This window comes from Strongylocentrotus purpuratus, unplaced genomic scaffold, assembly GCF_000002235.5.
Source record: "Strongylocentrotus purpuratus isolate Spur 01 unplaced genomic scaffold, Spur_5.0 spur5_scaffold_12, whole genome shotgun sequence".
Classification (NCBI taxonomy): Eukaryota; Metazoa; Echinodermata; class Echinoidea; order Camarodonta; family Strongylocentrotidae; genus Strongylocentrotus; species Strongylocentrotus purpuratus.
The window spans coordinates 5,158,113-5,177,776 of record NW_022145597.1 but is presented as its reverse complement, the minus strand read 5'-3'; the positions used below and the strand labels follow the sequence as shown (position 1 = coordinate 5,177,776).

The 19,664-nt window shown below is 37.0% G+C and overlaps 1 protein-coding gene and 3 long non-coding RNA genes across 4 annotated transcripts; 1 reads left to right on the top strand and 3 right to left on the bottom strand.

Moving 5' to 3' along the window:
• Positions 1 to 423: 423 nt before the first annotated feature.
• On the bottom strand, positions 424 to 925 carry LOC115922582. Its single transcript, XR_004063490.1, has 2 exons — positions 857 to 925; positions 424 to 519 (listed from the first exon to the last, which is right to left on the bottom strand). It is a non-coding gene; the product is annotated as an uncharacterized LOC115922582 (long non-coding RNA).
• Positions 926 to 1,135: 210 nt separating this feature from the next.
• On the top strand, positions 1,136 to 3,549 carry LOC115922581. The gene is made up of 2 exons (XR_004063489.1): positions 1,136 to 1,211; positions 3,332 to 3,549. It is a non-coding gene; the product is annotated as an uncharacterized LOC115922581 (long non-coding RNA).
• Positions 3,550 to 4,812: 1,263 nt separating this feature from the next.
• LOC105438376 lies at positions 4,813 to 8,506 on the bottom strand. Its single transcript, XR_004063488.1, has 3 exons — positions 7,954 to 8,506; positions 7,379 to 7,535; positions 4,813 to 7,022 (listed from the first exon to the last, which is right to left on the bottom strand). It is a non-coding gene; the product is annotated as an uncharacterized LOC105438376 (long non-coding RNA).
• Positions 8,507 to 16,081: 7,575 nt separating this feature from the next.
• On the bottom strand, positions 16,082 to 19,067 carry LOC105444626 (uncharacterized protein K03H1.5-like). The gene is made up of 4 exons (XM_030982546.1): positions 18,887 to 19,067; positions 17,296 to 17,547; positions 16,654 to 17,022; positions 16,082 to 16,344 (listed from the first exon to the last, which is right to left on the bottom strand). Exons 1-4 carry the CDS (start codon positions 19,065 to 19,067, stop codon positions 16,082 to 16,084), a joined length of 1,065 nt encoding a protein of 354 aa, XP_030838406.1.
• Positions 19,068 to 19,664: the final 597 nt, after the last annotated feature.

Here is a 19,664-nt window from a genome sequence, read left to right as displayed (position 1 = left end):
AACTTAATGATATTATGTATCTCCAAAGAAAAACAAACTGGTAAGATTTTGGGGACAGCAGGTTGAAAAAATAAAAATCGCAACTGAAAAAAAATTAACAGCATAAATACCCTTACAAAAACAGAAGAAATCTTGAAGAGAGAAAGACAAGAAAAATGTGAAAAGGACCGAACAAATAAAAATAAATAAATAATAGTATTCTAGAGCGGAAGATGATAGGGAAAACGTAATAGTTTGGTGGTATTGGCAAATTTTGACAATAATAGTTTGTAAGTACTTTGACAAAGTCAAACAAAAACGACACAAAATATTTGAAAGCATTTTAGAACTACCGGTATATAGAATGATTATACGAAAAGAGTTATGTATGAAGCCTGTCTATGTGAGGGTATAGACTCGAAGTCAAATCAGACGAAGCAGTTGTTGCGGTTCTATTGGGTATGAGACCAATCTTTATTTCATGCTTCAACTAACAAAAGAGGGTAGAAGACCCTTGACTGCACGAAGTCACTTCAGTTGCTGTAGAAAATTAGGTCACCTCATCTCTAGAGAAGATTGCAATATTTGCTATCTGTAATTAGTTATTAAAACATCTGCATACCCATGTGAATTCCACAAGAAAACCAACAGAATCTATCTTTATGAATACAAGGCTTACCAAAAAGCAGTTATATACTAATAATGTCTTACTGACACGCCTTTTTAGTATTAATAGGCGTGACCCAATTACTACCAGCATGCATCCTTCATGTAAATTAACGTTAAATCTTCCTCTTCTTCACACAAATCATAATCTATCCAATTAAACTCCTCAGCAAATCTTAACATCAGAGAGTTAATTATATACTGTACTCACATATTAAGGTGTCCAAAACCAACTATAGACATCAAGAATATCAGGATGAGACATCAATTACAGCTTCATGTAAATGTAGGCACAGCTATACAACCAGTCTCATCTCTGCTCACTGCATGTATGAGCTTTAACCTGCATGCAGTGAGTGTATGTCCACTGGGGCATATCACTCCTCTTTAGTTAGGTACATTCCTTTTACCCCTGACTAATTTGCATTATGAAGAAAGAGCTATTTCTCATTCCCTCACATCTACATCTATGTTACGTAAGAGGAACAATGAACTTGGCCAAAGGTAGAGTTCGTTGTCATGGTTATAAACTCGAACAATAGAAGGGCGGATTATGAGGTACTAGGGTCACAGAATCATGAATGAATGAACGCCAAATGTGTGTGTAGTCCCGTATACCCAACTCGCTGTAATGTAACTGTAATTGTAAAACTAGTTACTGAGTTTTTCACATGTTCAATGGCAATCCTACTAACAATATGACTAACGTTAGGGCTAGCTATGTCTAACTTTTTGTTAATGTTGGTGATATTTTTTTATTTGTCTGCATAAGGCTGCATTACTTTGGGTCTGCATAAGGTTCTGTGTGTGCTCTAACGTTAGATCGAAAAGTCATAGGCCTAGAAATGTTTTAATTCATAATTGTTGTGAATGTTGTAAAAGTTACCCTGAGTTTTTTTTTTTTTTTTTTTTTTAAATAATGCATGGCTAGATTTAGGCATGATGATGATGATTCATGGATGAAACTTTGGAACAGTCTCTGCTCTGCAGTCTGCCTAACGTTAGATCTACAATGATTACCGGTAGTCATGATAATGTCTAATTATTATTTCTTCTTTTTTCCCTCATGCATATATCAGATTTCCTCATTGGAATCCTGCCCTCTTGACGGACTGGCTAGTGAAAATTAGGAGGGATTGCTGGGTACCAAAGCCATGCTCTCTCATCTGTTCCGATCACTTTGAAGAGAAGTGTTTTGACAAGACAGGACAAACAACACGACATCGTGCAGATGCTGTTCCTACTATCTTTAGATTGCAATAAGTTACATGTAATTCATTTTTGAAAGGTGAAGTGCAAGCCATATGTACATGGAATTTCTGCATTTTTTTCCTTGCCATTGTACATGAAACAGTTTAAAAAAAATTCAAGCAATATGAATGAAAGTGTGCACATTCAAGTCATGAACAAATGTACTACTGTACATGTTCATGTATTTTCCATATCACAAGATTGTTTATATATTCTGTTTACAAGCATACCCGTACTTAAATTAGGATGTACCTGTATTAAGTAAATTAACTTTGGAAAGCTGAAGTGCAAACCATATTCACATGTAGGCCTACATGGAAGTTTGTCATTTCCCCCCTTGTCAGTGGTAAAATTTACACAAGACTATTTAGCTCCATAAAACAACATTTTATGATTTGATTGTGACATTACTAGAATAAGAAGTTGCCAAATACATTTTTCCCCCTCATTTGATATACATTTTAGGCCTATTTCATGAACCTATGAGATGCATGAACTGTTAATAGTAAATTTACCTAAAATGTGACTTGCCACATATTTTTTTTTTTAAGCAGATACCTTTGTGTGCATGTGCGTCATCATATGTGAAGAATGTACCGTATCATGAAGATCACGGTCAAGAAATAAAATAAAAAATCTTCATCGAACATGTATTTCATAGATTTTTTTATTGACTTTAGATCAATGCTGGATTGCAATCATTTAATTTGTAAAGTGATTTTAAGCGGTGAGAGAGGCTTGCTAAGACCATGGAAGTACTTTCCATGCTAAGACTTTTTTTTCCTTTTAACTATTATTAAAATTTGCATGAATGTGTGTGTGATTAAATGGATGTGGAGTTATAAAGAGCAAAAAAAGGAATAACAATGTATGTGTCTGTATAATGAGGAGAGTGATTATTAAAATTTGCATGTACATGTGTGTGTGTGATTAAATGGGTGTGAAGTTGAAAGGTATCTAGAGAGAGAAGTCAAAAGGAAATGATACTGTATGTGTCAGAGAGAGATTATTAAGATATTTATGTATGTGTGTTTGATGAAATGGGAGTAGAGTTATACAATTAGGGAGAGAGCGAATGATGATCGAGGGAGAGATTTTGGGGAAAAGGACTACTAGGCCTGTATAGCTAGCTAATTCTTTTCCCATCAAAGAACTTGAGATCAACATGACAACTAGGCATTTAGATTTATTTTCTTGGGCATAATAGGCTGCAAAAAAAAACCCAAAACAGATAGAAATGTCACATTGTGAGAGAGAGGTTCAGGGAAAAGCAACACATCCGTATGTGAGGACAGTAAAAGAGATGACCAGGATGGGACCATCAACATGGCGGCGTGTTCACTCGAGCGTGAAGCCCAGTGCGTGAATTGGCTAGCCGTTGTGTGTGCATAGTGTATGCCCATGAGCCTTCTCCTTCTTATAATTCTGTGACTAGGGTGCTTGCCGTCATGAGATTTCTTCAGGGCGAGCGCGGATTACGCTGCTCCCAATGAAGTACCAGCAGTATCAGAATTTCATGTGAAAGAAAAATGGACATGCTTATGAAAAAAGAACGATTATAATGAATAATATGAAAGTACAACAAACAGGAGCAATTGATAATGTTAGTTTATATTTTGCACGATTGGAGAAATAAAGTATCGTAATCTTGAATCTTGTGCAAGAGTATTGATTTATCATAATAAGATTTTTGTTTGTGATGTGGGCAAAATTAACGCAAATTTCTAAACGAATTAATGTCAATCAATGATTTGTTACCTTCCTTCCATTACCCCCACCTAACAACAACAAAAACAAAAAGCCGGAGACACATTAGTATAATTAGGGAGGGAGGAAGACAAAAAATGTATAATGAGTGCAGTTTTCACATTTTAATGAGATTTATTGAATGGAAGAGTAAAATCAACCCAAATTTTTAAACGATTATAAACGAATTTTTATAATTCATTGCTTTCCTTTCATTATTCATTACCCTATACCCATCTAAATAATGATAATAATAATAATATGATGATGATTATAATGATAATAATAAGCCGGAGAAACACTAGCGTACGGTGGAGGGGGGGGGGGGCACGGGGCAGAATGCGGATAGGGAGGCAGACTGCACCCATAATGGCCGGGTGGCCAGTGAAGAAACAAAAGAGAGGGAGAAAAGAGGGAGAAAAGAGGGAGAAAGAGAAGAGAGGGAAGAAAAGAGATAAACAGAAGCAAGAGAAAATATTTTCTTTGGAGAGGGCTTTATACCAAGTTCAAAGAAACAAATAATATTTAAAACCTTCCGTAAAATGTGTTTTGCCTCTATGAGTTAATTATGACAATGGAAAAGCATAGTCTCCAAACAAGAATTCATGAATCAACACATTGGCTTTATGGCCAGCACGCAATTGTTTATACCGGCGAGAGAGAAAAAAAAACCTCTAGTCTTTATTTCTATTAATTGCTGGAGAATTAAATTTGAATGGGGCTCCCATAACCCGTGTGTCTAGATTGACACCTCCAAGTTACCTCCCCGAAAAAAAAATTTCAACAACTTGTTGAATTTTTTAAACAGGTCTTTTAATTGTAAACAACCCTTTTAAACGGTGTTTTTATTGTGCATAATGATCCATTCCAAATATACAGAGTACAGTGCTAATTAGACACGAACTAAAGCTAAGCTAAATAACTTAGTTTAGCCGCAGAGGGAACTAAACAAGTATGACGAATCTTTCAATGGGTTGAAAATTAATCGCAGTTTTTCTGGCTTGAAAACGACGTCACGGTCTTCGGACACACACAATGCTGCTTTTCGTGGGCAAATCGTGCATCCGGGATTAACCCAATGAGCACATGAGAATTAATCCATGGCGCCTAAATCCGAAAATGGCGCACGTTAGCTGAAGACGATTGGGCTATAAGCAAACAAGTAGGCCAGATGTCTGGAAACCAAGGAAAATTACACCAACGAAACTTGTAAGTTCCATTCTTTATATGTTTGTGATGGGTTATATCCCATGTAAATTATTAGCAGTTTTTTTTTAACTGTATCGTAGTGTAGTATTTAAAAAAATGTGCTTTAATGTACTGGTGCCAGTGTTGTGTTTTATACTACACAGCCTGGATGGTGATGCTCCTATGTGTGCTAAAATCTAAGACAAACGGTCCCTCGGAAAATGGTAATTTTCAAAATGGCGTCCATGATAGCCGTCAGTAAGCTACCTTAAAATATTAGTAAATCGTGATTCGTGTATATCTATCTTGGAAAGGTGGATTTGGTGTCTATACTTAGCCTTATGGGCTAAGTAATAATGTAAAATATGATATTGATATCACTTAGCCGAGTTTAAAAGGCGCCTTGGATTAATTCTCATGTACGAGAAGCTGCAGCTTTTTAACCTGAGACTGTATTGAGTTAATCCCGGATGCGCGATTTGCCCGCGAAAAGCAGCATTGTGTGTGTCCGAAGACCGTGACGTCTTTTTTCAAGCCAGAAAAACCGCGATTAATATTCAACCCATTTAAAGATTCGTCATACTTGTTTCGCTCCCTCTGCGGCTAAACTAATTTATTTTAGCTTAGCTTGAGTTCGTGTCTAATTATGTTTGGAATGGATCATTATGCAAAACACCGTTTAAAAGGGTTGTTTACAAGTAATAAGACCTGTTTAAAAAATTCAACAAGCTGTTGTATTGTAATGAACTGTTAGCATTTAAACAACGTTTTATCTGTGTATATATAACCGAATGAATTTTAAAAGGTAGATTTTTTTTTCGGGGAGGTAACTTGGAGGTGTCTATCTAGACACACGGGTTATGGGAGCCCCATTCAAATTTAATTCTCCAGCAATTAATGGAAATAAAGACTAGTGTTTTTTTTTCTCTCTCGCCGTTATAAACAATTGCGTGCTGGCCATAAATTATACATGTATTACTAAAAGCTCGTTAAATACCTGGTACCAAAACTCAATTTTCAGTTGTATTGAACAAACTTATTATCATGTCACACTCAAATACTTATTATTATGTGACACTTTAATACTTATTATTATGTCACACTTTAATACTTAATAGTAAAAATGTCCAAACTATTTCAAATTGCCCACATAATGTTTACTTCATTTCTTTAAATAATACCCCTAAAACAAATAAATAATAAAATATTGTACAATCTTCCCATTTTTCTCAAGAGAGTTATTATACGCTAAGCTGTTACAAGGGCGTATCCAGGATTTTGTAAGGGTAGGTGTTTATTTGCCCAATTCGTGAGAAAATATTAAGCGGTGAATCAGCCAGCCGGCGAATGAGCGGGGGGGGGGGGGGTAGCACTAATTGTTTAAACACCTAAATTGGTGAACACCTAAAACACCCCCTGTTTGCCAACGGGGGGGGGGGGGGGTCGTTTGAAAACCCACAACACCCCCCTAGATACGCCATTGAGCTGTAACATGAGCAAAAGCATATTGCCGGAGAGGAAACTATAATGATGGGCGCGGCTGTATTTCGTTAAGCAAAAAGGTCCGCGAGATCAGAGACCCCTGAAGTCAAGAAGTTATTTTCACTGACCTCCTTAGTTTCTGAAATTTTACGAGACCGACAGCCACTTCGCGGATCTTGTTACAGCCCGTCAGAAGATCCAGAGACCGAAACATAAAGAAACAAAATGCAATAAGTGACCCTTATTTCATTTCGGTCTCGGTGTCTTCGGGTAAGCTAAGATGTCACCGCAAATCGCATGCAAATATTGCATTAATAGCAGTGTGATAATCAAGACGTAAAGCATTTTGATGTTTTCCCTAAGGTTGTGAGTAATTTAAAACCAGGAGAGGTATGGGACTGAAGTTTGCCAGGGGAGTACGATGTGACGAACCTACTAAAACTCTAGGATATGTATTAACCGGCCATCAGACCGTAAATCCTATTACAAAATATCAACCGGCCCGTGGGAAGAACTCCCCAAACCTCTCATGACCAGTCCGCTCCCGTTCAGAAATTGGGTCCTTGACCTCAGCTTAGCGCAGCATAATGTAGATATTTATTGTGAGTTATTTAAGCATGAGACAAAAACAAATACATATATTCGGCATCCCGTTAACCAGTTGCTACGTATTCTCCACTAAGTCGTATTGCTGGCCTGATGAAGCAGCCCTGGAAGAAAGAACGAGAGAGAGAGAGAGAGAGAGAGAAAAAAGAAAAGAAAAACTGTTAGTTCAAAAACAATTTTGAATATCAAAAGTAATCTTAGATACTCCTGAAGTTTAGCCCAATAATTAAAACATTAACATATAATATTTAAAGCCAAAGGTATAGAACTTGTGTACAGGACTATTACGTTGGAATACATTTTTTTGCGGAAAATTAAAAGAAACTACCCGATGTGTGATGAATGCATGGAATACGTGTATTACTCAAACAAGATGAATTAAATCTATCATTCTATAATTATCAAACTAACAAACATGCCATATATGCAGCATGGCGAGTGAATAAAAAAAACAACATACCCCTGCGTTGCCAATTTCGCTTTCACTCCAAATGCAATGAAAATGACGACGATGATGAGAGCGATGACTGTAATACTAACGAAGAGCACAAATATCCACCATAAAATAAACTCAGACTCTGTTCTGTATTCTCCGGATATTGAAGTCTCGATCACGACTAGTAAATAGAAAGAGAAATGGTGATAATAATATGAAAGACATTAGGATTGACGACTGGGAAAAGAAAATATAACAAATAACCTTTTGTGGAGAATGTGCGGGGGGGGGGGTAGGGAAGGGGTATGATAAGCGAAAAGATAAGAATAAAGAGACAGAGCGAAGAAGAGAATGAAAAAGGAAAATGAAAACGTTAAATTTAATTGCATTCCATTTTAGAAATATCTCAAATGATTATATAAATCATATTAATGTAAATGAAAGTGTTAGCAGGATAATGATTTACAAACAAAATAATTTCACAACTTACAAACCGTCTGGTGGGGTGTGTTCATACGAGTCACGTATATTGGCGTAATTTAACTCAGACGCTAAAGATCAAACTTAGGCATGTAATACCAGTTTGAATAGAGTCTTACCTCGCAGCACGCACGATGGAGCTTTTTCGCTCCAAGAACCATTCTGACACGTAACCTCTGAATGACCAATCAGCGTGAAGCCTGGGTCGCACACGAAAAATGCTGTCCTGTTGTTAGGCGCCATTTCTAGGGTTCCATTTCTGGGCGGCTCAGGGGCAAAGCAAGCTTTGTTTGGGGGATAATATCATGGTAAAAAATATTTAATATGAACGAACTGTTGGCTTGATTTAAAGTGTTGTCTTTGCAAATAGGTTTGAAAGGGGTTTGACGCATCTATTTATTCCGTCATTTGCCTTGCCCTTGGTGATGATTGAAAGAAGTAGAGAAAGAACGGGGAAATTAAGGCTTGTTGAGACACACACATATTCAATGAGATACAGGAAACGAGGGAGAGAGAGAAAGTGAAAATATGTAGGTAGCCTAATAAACAGCCGAGCATATTATGGAGGGTATAAAAGGTTAAGCCTATGACAACATTTTGATACAAAATGAAAGCTTTAAAAAAAGATGAAATGTCTGGAAAAGGGTCTGTTCTCTCAAATGATCTGAGTGATATCATTTATTATTATTATTATTATTATCATTATCATTTTTTGTATTATTGTTATCATTGTTATTATTGTTATTGTTATTATTATTATCATTATCATTTTATTATCATTATTATTATTATTGTTATTATTATTATCATTATCATTACTATTATTATTGTTATTATTGTTCCTTTTATTATTGTTCTTTTATTATTATTATTATTATTATTATTTTTATTATTATACTTTTAAAGTATGAACCTCGTTTCAAACTCAATGAGCAAGAATTTTCTCTAGGCAAACACAATCATATCCTTTACCAACGGTACTTCATGAACAGATAATTATTGAATGAACTTCCCTTTAAACCCAGGTAGTACCAATGGATGGAACTCTACCTTGTTTCACGCATGATGGCGCCCCCACACTCCATAAACCATTATGACACGTGATCTCTGAATGACCTATCAGCGTAAAGTCTGGGTCACAGGCGAAGAATGCTGTCCTGTTTTCCGACGCCATTTCTAGAGTTCCATTATCAGGTGGCACAGGAGCAGAACAAGTTGAATTTACTGTGAAACACAAGGTGAAATATAGATAGTTGATATTACCTCATCGAAAAAAGTATGTTAAGAATAGTAGTGATTCAAACATTCTGTTAAAACTTTCTGGATCTGCAACCCGCGTCTTAATATTGACGGAATAGGGGGAAACAAACGAGAGTGGGGGAGGGGAGATAGGGGAGGGGAGTTGGGGGAAGGGAGATGGGCGAGTAGTGGGAATGATTGAGAAAGCTGAAAAAGAAAAAATATAAAACGGCCTCATCTAACAAAGCAATTGTTAAATTTGCTATACTGATATACTACATTATCTACACTCTATCTTCATGACCAGAATATTAATTTTGAACAGAGTATTTGGCAAATATAATTGTCATTTCATTTTGACCTCTTTCCAAAAAAGTAATTCACAAAATCCTAGGATGTGCCTCGGCCTCTCTCTTTCATTTTAGCAAACTCTTATTATACATTTAGTAAAATACTATTACATTTTGGGACGTCTCCAGCAAAATCAGTTGGTCCATTCGGCTGTTCTTCTTCAACAAAATTAGGTGTTTGTGTGGTGCCAATTGTCGTGGTGGGAGTCGTTGTTGTCCTCACGTGTACTTTGCACATTGGTGCGCCATGACTCCACGAACCATTATGGCACGTGATCAGCTCCTGACCAATCAGCTCGAAGCCTTCATCGCAAGAGAATCTGATGGATCGGTTGCAAGCTGCCACATTAAAAGTGCCGTTAGCAGGTTTCCGAGGAACTGAACACGTCGCATTAACTGAAACAGAAAAGTAACTAAATTCTACAGTATGTGAATGATGAAAGATAAAGTTTGCAGTGAAGCAGAAAATTACAAATTTATAATATGAATTATCAATATATTTTCATTGAATTCGTACTAGTATTGCTGTAATCATTTCAAACGGCCGGGTTGGTCGTTATCTCCTAATCTGCATAGTTTGATGTTAATCATGTCATAATTTTCTTTGGATCGAATAAATCATTGTGTGCAGCCCATATTAGACTGTTTACCTTCTCGATTACAAACTGGTAAATCATCGCTCCATTGTAGATCATATTGACATGATAGTGTTGGGTATCCAATCATTTCGTAGCAATCCTCACATGAGAAAGTAATATTGTCTCCAAAATATCTACCAGGAGATTCCAAAATGTCGCCGTTTGAAGGAGCAAACACCTCGGTACAGAGTAGAAAACCTGAAGAGATGAGCACAATGATTGATATTTATATGTATTTTCCAAATTTCCTCCATTGTCATGTTTAAAGAGAGGGCAATATTCAGTTTTTAATATAGAAGAATGGGACGTATGGTGATTGAAGATTTTTCCTTCAGTGTTATCTTTCATTGTGGATTCTTGCACTCAAGACTACTGTCATTATCAGCCTACGCCTACAATTTAATTATTTAATTGTTATTATCTCACTATCCTTTTATATACCTAGTTTCTTGTGTGATGTACTTCAGAAAATCAACAACGTATTAAAGCTATGATAATGACGCATCTAAATATAACAAAATACAAGATACAAGATATTTTATTTGGTCTTTGCAAACAAGTTTTTTTTTGTGAGAAATTTGGTTTCCATTGAACAAGAAATAAATGTCAAAGAGCCTGTATTAACAAATCGAATGCTGTATGGAACTATTGACACAATCTTCAAATGATAAATTTACATTTATCCATCAAAATGTTTACCTCTGGTACTTTGGATCGTTGTTTTATTCCTTAAATTAAATTTTGTACAAAGGGACCTAGTTTTTAAATGTTCTCTGAAAATAAATGTACATCCTTCAACGTCATAAAAACCTACTTTTATCCACCTCTGCCAAGTCTTTCCGCGTGCTTTGGAGCTCGTTTTGAGCATTTAGAGTAGCCACAGCAAACTGTTCATTATTCATGCTAATAGCAAAGTCCAGTGCACACAGTATATTGTCACCGCAGATAGTCGATGGATCTGCTTCCGGTTCCGGGTCAAAGGAGATTAGTGGTTGCTCAGAATTGAGATATGTGTCACGTGAGTATCCAGGAAGATGGTAGAAGAGAGACCTATCATCTTCCTCTATCAGCCCTGCAATATTTAAATTTAAATAACGTAAAGAAGCATATAATATTAATGATGATGATCAATAATCAAAGAAAATGTAGACAAAATTTGGCCTAGTCTTAAAACGATGAATACAGAGGTGTATGCAGACTGACCAAACTGTAGTTCGGGTTTTGTCCCTCCCCAGTGCAATGTGGAGACCATATAAACATAACCATGATAACTCTGATTAAACAATAAATCTAATCAACTTGTTTTAATGAATATTTTTTAAAGAGAAAGACAGGGTGTTATATTGATGATAATCTGCATTGTACTGGAGCTAACACGAGCTACTTTATGTTCCACATAAGACATCAGGACCAGTAGGTCCAAAGAAGATATTTACAGTACAGAGAGGGCACACTGCAAATTAAATGCAATCTGAAGTTGGTTTCCAATTAACTCACATTTAGTTCCAAATGAGTTGACAATGTCCTCTCCGAATGAATCTTGGGATAAAATGGTTCCATCATCAATTCTTAAATCATCATCTGGATTCCCGTTCCATGATCCTAGCAAACCTGCCGTTCTATTCTTAAATTCAGGCGGAACTATAACGATGCATCGAAGAGATTTGCCGGTGGTTTTGACCAAAATACCAAAACCTTGATCGAAAGAAAGTTCGATGCCATCTTGATACATGGAGTCCGAATAGAACACCTCCACACCTTTTACAATAACAGAAAGTAGATCGGGTTAGAAACGGAAATGTTTTTATCCGAATTTTATTTTTGTTTTTAAAAGACATTGGGAAATTAATTCTCATGGGAACTTGAAGGTCAACAACACAAAATATTTGACAGGTATCCAATAGAAAAATGGATGATTAATATGACACTATACTGTTAGCTTTTTTGGTATTTCACACGACATATACCAAGCCGTGTAGGTGCCAGGTAAACATGTCAGAGGTATAATACTGTAAGTGTCAGCGGTAGAATGTTAGAGGTAAACATTTCAGAAGTAAGAATATCTTACTCTATAAACTTTTCTTTTCCATGTAGATGAAAGAGCATATTATTATTATTATTAGTCATCATCAAGATGATGTAGTGATGTTTACCAGAATAATTTGATTTCCTGATTCGAACTGATCATGTTGATGATTATTTTTCACCATTCCCAAACAGCCTTATAGTTGAAATAGCCAAGATGCATTTTGGCTATTGGACAAACTTAAAACGTTTCTTTAGACAAAACCTCATAATTTATTCTATCTGCACCTCATAAAATAGCCCAGTTGACTACAGATCACTTCTTACATGGGTAGTCAGGATGTTACAATTCCATACAACATCATTGTATTACCTTTAAAAGACCAAATGTGGGACTGCCAAGAGTCGACCAATGAAAATGACTTATTCTCTCTTCCTATGAATACGTGGAAACCTGGATTTGTCTGCACGTGTATGATGTCACTATCACGTTGCTTTATAGCAATGGCAGTCATAACTGATGATGTGGCGCCATCCCCTTCATTGGAACAAGCATAAAGTTTGAGTTAAAAGGGAGCCCTGCAATTAAGCCCCAATGTCTTAAAAAAAGTGATTATATAAACTGTATGATAGTTGATAATGTCTTCTTCAAAATGCGAACACGGATAACTGAGCGACGGCCAAGTTTCAGATGAATGCTCCAAGTATTAAACTGGTTATTCATTTTAGAAACTCTTTTGTCATGCGATCACATGCTTTCTAGAATTATATTACTATCTTAACGAAGATTTAGCCAGGCATAAGGAGGGTTTAAACATGCAATTTAGAGTATCAAAACAATCAGCCACTGAAAATGAGGAAGTAAAAGATTTCTCATATTGTCCAATGTTGCTTGTCATATGATGACTAATCCGAAGAGGGCTAGAAGGACGTTAACACTATATAACCACAAGCTAGTCGAGCCTAACCCCTTACACTAATCCGAAGAGAGCTAGAAGGACATTAACACTATACCATAAGCTAGTCGAGCCTAACCCCTTACACTAATCCGAAGAGAGCTAGAAGGACATTAACACTATATAACCACAAGCTAGTCGAGCCTAACCCCTTACACTAATCCGAAGAGAGCTAGAAGGACGTTAACACTATATAACCACAAGCTAGTCGAGCCTAACCCCTTACAGTAATCCGAAAAGAGCTAGAAGGACATTAACACTATATAACCACAAGCTAGTCGAGCCTAACCCCTTACACTAATCCGAAGAGAGCTAGAAGGACATTAACACTATATAACCACAAGCTAGTCGAGCCTAACCCCTTACACTAATCCGAAAAGAGCTAGAAGGATATTAACACTATATAACCACAAGCTAGTCGAGCCTAACCCCTTACACTAATCCGAAGAAAGCTAGAAGGACATTAACACTATATAACCACAAGCTAGTCGAGCCTAACCCCTTACACTAATCCGAAGAGAGCTAGAAGGACGTTAACACTATATAACCACAAGCGTCGATAATAGCACATGTGCTAGTCGAGCCTAACCCCTTACAACTAAACAAAGTATTTTGGTACAATTAAGTTCAGAAAACAAAACAAAACAAACAGAATATTTAACAACAACTTACAATATACAAACTGATAATATAACATGGATTGTTGTACATATGCAGATAATTTACATAGATTTTTCATTTAGGATTTGTACTTCTCGGAGTTGAATGTTGCTAATAATCTAAAAGAATCGACAGGAGCAAAATTACTGACTTGCCTGTATCAATCGTTTCCAATCTTCCTTGGATCACAAAATCTGCTTCTGTTAATTGCAGAAGTATGTATTCACCTCTGGCGGGGAAAGTGTATTCGAGACCGTCAAAAGTTGATATGTGGGAAGCGCCAAATATAGTCGCTGTAACATAGGAAGCAAAACATCAAATGTTAACGTGTCGGGGATGAAAGAAAAGGTAATGAATTGATTTACTCGCGAAGTCCTTCAAGAGGAATGAATCTCATTGCCTGAAGACTTGTCTGTAGGTATTCGTTGAACGTGTGGTATGTTATAATATTAACATATCGGATGATGAAGAGGGAAATCGATTCGACCTTAATATATGAGGCAGCCAAAAAAATATATAGAATAGTACGAATGACGTACAATAGAATTGGCAATTAGTTCGCTTCCTTTAAAAAGAAATCTCAGATTAGAGATTTTCTAAAAAGATCTTCACATTTTAGATAATGATGTTTTTTATCTCTTTGTTCTGATACGGAAGTCGACATACATTTGACTTTCATATATATATTAATTAAGGAATATTCTAAATGACTATTCTATTTACTTGTTTACCTTCATTATATAGTTATTTGACATGTTTATATATATATATGTAATATAATATAGTAAAATATAGTTTAAAATTCTTGTCAAAGGCAGGGAACCAGACTCGACTAGCACCTGTGCTAACTCTGGTACCCCCTTAACAACAAAAGTATACACATAATCTTTTAATTTCATTTGTATAATATACTTTGTAAAACAATGTTTATCTTATTCATGTGTAATGTTATTTATCTTGTTATATATTTCATGTATTCATGCTTGATACATTTTGTTTTACTTGTTATTATTTTTTGTTGTTAATACAACTCAAAACTCAAACTCGAAACTCAAAGTCATGCACTTATTTAGCCAATGTAACTTTGACACCGTATTTCAACTGTCGTCAATATCCGCACTTTGAGTGATTAAAAACATTAAGAAGTCATGTTTCTCTAAAATATTTAGAAGAAAAGAGGAGCATCCATGATATTTCTTGATTTTCATACCTGGTTTTGGGACTTCATAGAATCTACAAGATTTAGATGGTCGGCGTGCCATGAAACGACCACAGCTCGCATCTGAGTCTCCCACGGTCTCTCCTGAAGACGTGCAGCACTGCATCTCAGGAATGACGTCATGGTAAAAGTGAGAGAAATAAGGAACACCGAGCTCCACTTTCTCATCACCTGGTGTAGTGCTGGTGAGGAGGTGCTGATGACGGGCAAGTCCGAAACCTGAAGAAGCAAATCGGTCTTCGATCAGAATACCGTTGTTGTCGTAGCAACATTCCTGATCGGCGTCATTTTGTCTGGAAAATTAAACGCGAAGCCATGATAATTTAAGAGATAAGCCCACTTTAATTATTACATCAATAACTTCGATTGGGGTTAGATTCATTATTTGGAAGTTTTGAAGAAAAAAACTATGTCGAGTCAAATGCACCGATATTGGATACATTTCCCCAGCTTATTTTCCGAAACCGATCTCAGGAGGACAACGTTTAGTCTTCATCCTTCAATTATGATCGCAAAATCATTTAAGAAATCAAGCTCAAGGCCACTTCGGTAGACAAAAATCGATGATCAGTTGTAGAGGGAAGGGGAAGGAAAATGTATCTGGGTATTCCCGTGTTCTGCAGGCTCACTGCAAGTTATTTTAAACAGAGGAAGGAGGCATTATCCCGGTTCACCAGAGCCATCTATACACAGAGATTGACCAACTTGGTTTCACGTGGTTACATTATGACGTGTAATATTATGTTTGTGCTTGCCCCCCAAAATCAGTATTCGCCAATCGCCATTTTGTACCCAACTGAAACCGGCTTGCTTATTGCCAAACTCTCCTGATCGATGACATTGGGATTAACGAGGGATTCCATTAGCATCGTCTACAATAATATGCAAATATTGCAATGGGCCCTTCTGTAATCCCACGTAGTTTATAAAGGTACCTTAGAAGAATCAGGGTATTGAGTGCCCCAGGGTTGACTTCTTAGAAGCTTTGCAATCATGTTGGGAAAAGGGTGAACCCATCTCGGCATGCCAAACTCGATTTGATTTATAAATACTTGCTAAAGGATTTGGTAAAGTTCGGTAAAAACCCTCCAGATGATTACAGACCATAATCTATATGTTAGGAACCAATTATACGGACTCATACCCGATCGGCCTTGCGACTACACAGTGAAAAGCACCGGGCCTGTCTTCACAGTTTTCTGGAAACTTTCCCCAAGCATCGTCCCTGCAGTCCTGCCGAGGGCGGTAGCGACCGAGATCTCTCTTGGCTTGACGGAGCAAACATGGACAAGCAGTGCGAGTGTCGAGGGAGCCCCGGTCTGGGAGTCCGTTGCTGTTGGTCCATTCAGTGCACCAAGATGTAGAGTTTTGCGGGAACAGCCATTGAAGAGAATCAACTTCGCTCCAAATAGCCCTCCGGATTCTGTGGTCAGAGGAAACATAAACAGATTAACAGAACCTTGAGGGTATAAAATAAGAACTTAACCTATGAGCCTTTTTACGATTTTGATAACTTTGTGTGTACAAATAAAAAGATAAGGGCTGACTTTTCTTATAAAAGATAATATGAATAGAGAGAAAATATAAATTCATGTGTTTTGATAAATTTAACGTTCGGGACTCCTTTTCCGGTTTAATGACATATGATATATAAATCGCTTTTTTGATTCCATAACTTCAATTTCTGACTTAAGGATTACGACCAAAATGTGTCCGAAAATACATTCAAGACGGAGAAAACAATTTGACTGAAAGAATTTCCGTTGTCTCTTTTTCACAACTAACCTGTTCTTGTCTTCATCGACATCCTCAATAACGCCAATTACACCCATTAGGTCTGACCCGTCTGCTGCAACATGGCGCGACTGAGGTTTGACAAAGTTCAGTCCACCATCGCTGTAGGTCACGCCGCGAGCTAACGTCTCGACAATCTCCTGATTCATGTGGTCATCGTCTGGTGAATCCCAATAGGAATAGACCACGACATTGACCGTGTCTATTCCATCAAGGTGATGTATATCCCACATCAGTTCGAGATCGCTGGATGTCAACCACTCACTCTCCCTGACCTTGAATACCATAGGTGAAGTTGTCGGAAGCTCTGCAGGACAAACCAAATGAGTGTCTCATCGTTTTATTTAATTTTTGTCCAAGCTATTTCGTCCCAAATTTTACTGCCAAAACCTGATGAATGTATCAAAAAGATTATCCAAATACAGCTTGAATCAGACAAAACTTCGATGGAAATTACATTTTTGTGTCAAGTTATGTTCAAAGTTCCATTATAAATTTCTCTAACATTTGGAACTCATATTGGGCACACATTTTCCTTGCCCATATGTCAAAGTGTCTACAGTTACCTTCTGGTACTTACCAACTTGGAGATGTCCTGTGTAAGGAAACGTGGCACCTCCATCCAACGAAACATGAACTGCCACATCACCAGCAGATAACAACGTAGGACTCACACAGAACGCCCTCAGCGATGACTCAACAGTTCCGCCGGACAGTGTGTTTTCAAATTTGCATACTACATTGGATGTGAAGATGTCGTAACAAGGCCCCTGTATGAATATTGTGTTACCTCCAAGCATTGTATCAATGGCAGGGTACAGATCGACATCCCCTGTCAATGGAAAAGAGAATGAAAATCGGTGAATAAAGCGTTAAATTAAAACATTTACAATGTACAGACATAATGTCGGATGAAATAGACCTGTTTTCAAAGAGCAAATCGACGAAAATTAAGGATAACATTATATTAACTCGAATGCACGAAAATCGCTTGCTGCCATCACTTCATTTACAAAGTTAAAGAAGAGGATTTAAAAGATCTGACAGCGGGAGAAAAGAAATCTTAGTGAACCTGATTGGATATTGTTCACTAATATTAAAAGATAAATAGATCATCTTTTACCAAAAGTTACATGCAACAGAAATTTTGAGGTTTTTTGATGATTTCTGACAAATTTTGATTTGAAAAAAACATTCCAGTCGAGGCTATCGTTCAGTGCTGTATTCGCCTAGCTCACAGCTTTGCAATCTAACAGATAAATTAATCATTTGAATTTATATCTCGGCCAGGAAGTAAAATTATTCACTCACTTGTATAGTAGAATAAGTCTAGAGGGGAAAGACTTGACAATAGCTTTAATGTTAGTATGTTGGTATTTATCAATCAAGATTCAAGATTCAAGATTAAAAAAAAAGTTTATTCGTCAAATGCTTAGCAGCCAAAGGCTGGATTGCACATTTGTTAGATTTAAAGATATACAAAATAAATTATTGAAAATAGATACATACAAACTAAATTGTAAAGTGCACGTTACAAACCAATAGTAAATGTTAAAAGTTTAAAAAGTGATGAGAGGCAGTGGGCATTCTCGTGGTGATGGGAAAACATGTCCAGGAGGTGGGCCCCTTCCCCTTCAAAAAAAAAAAAATCATCAAACGACTAGATTCGATTGCTAAAAGCTATACAAAAAGGGGATTATGCAAACTTCGCAAAACATCTACAAACAAAAAACACACACTCAAGGACCCTCTAACACACCCCCAATGACGAAGACACAAACCGCACACGCAGCACTCAGGCACATACAAATCAGATAACAAGCGCACAAAACAATATATATAAAGCGAGGAGCAAAGCTGGGAGAGCCCGGTTAAAGCCAAGGTGACTGAGACAGGTCCCCAGTTCCGCTTCCCAACACGGGAATTACTAAATAATGCACACAACACACCACACCCACTCAGAAATATAAAAGGCATAACAAGTCAACGCATGAAATATCTGATAAAAAGTGTTTTGGGGCTTACTTAAAAGTATACGTTGTATTTATTTGACTGCCATTGGTTCTATAAGGTTATATCAGCATTGAAGGGTGGAAATGGTTACAAAAGAGAGGATATTTCCACCCAATATCACTATGTCACTACGATGAAATGAAGATGACATGTTTTACCATGGTCTTTGCAGGCAGGATCTCTGATCGCGGGTAGATCCACTCTGAAAACAAACCGACCTGGCACGTTCACATTGGATAGCGTAGTCATGTTGATCACCTCTTCTGTTTGTGACGCGTGAACAGTGTATGCATGAATGCCATCCCCAGCGTTGAAGCCAATCTGCAGAAGAATCCACATTAAACGAAATGAGCGATGCGTTTATATTCCGCAACCTGTTCGCACTGGGGCATATCCTGTGGTCTTCTGCAGAATATAGACCGCCGCCCCCTCCCCCCCCCGGGGGGGGGGGGGGGTTAGAGATAGAAGCTGCCTCTGCATGCTTTCAATAAATGGGATTTAAATACGCCTTATTTGATTTGATTTTATTTTATTGGTTTCTGCATCTTTTTTTCATCATACATTTTCATGAACATAGTGGCAAGTTTATATAATTTTATAGAGATAATAAACGAAATTAAACAAATATATTGAATGCATAATTAACATACATTAGATGCAGGCGGGCTACAGAAATGAGCAAAGTAGCTTGACGTGCTCGCAGCCCTCAACTTAGATACAACAATAAAAATAAAAAATAAAAAAGAGTGACTTGCAGAGAAGAAAAGGAAAGGGGAGAGAAGGAGCGTTGGTAATAATACAATAAATATAATACATCTGCTGATTGAATGCAGGTTCATTCATGGATGGATAAACGATGCAGGGTCATTGACGATTACACACCATTGTTGAATGTGCAGTCACTGTACACACGAACATGAATACAGTAGATTTACA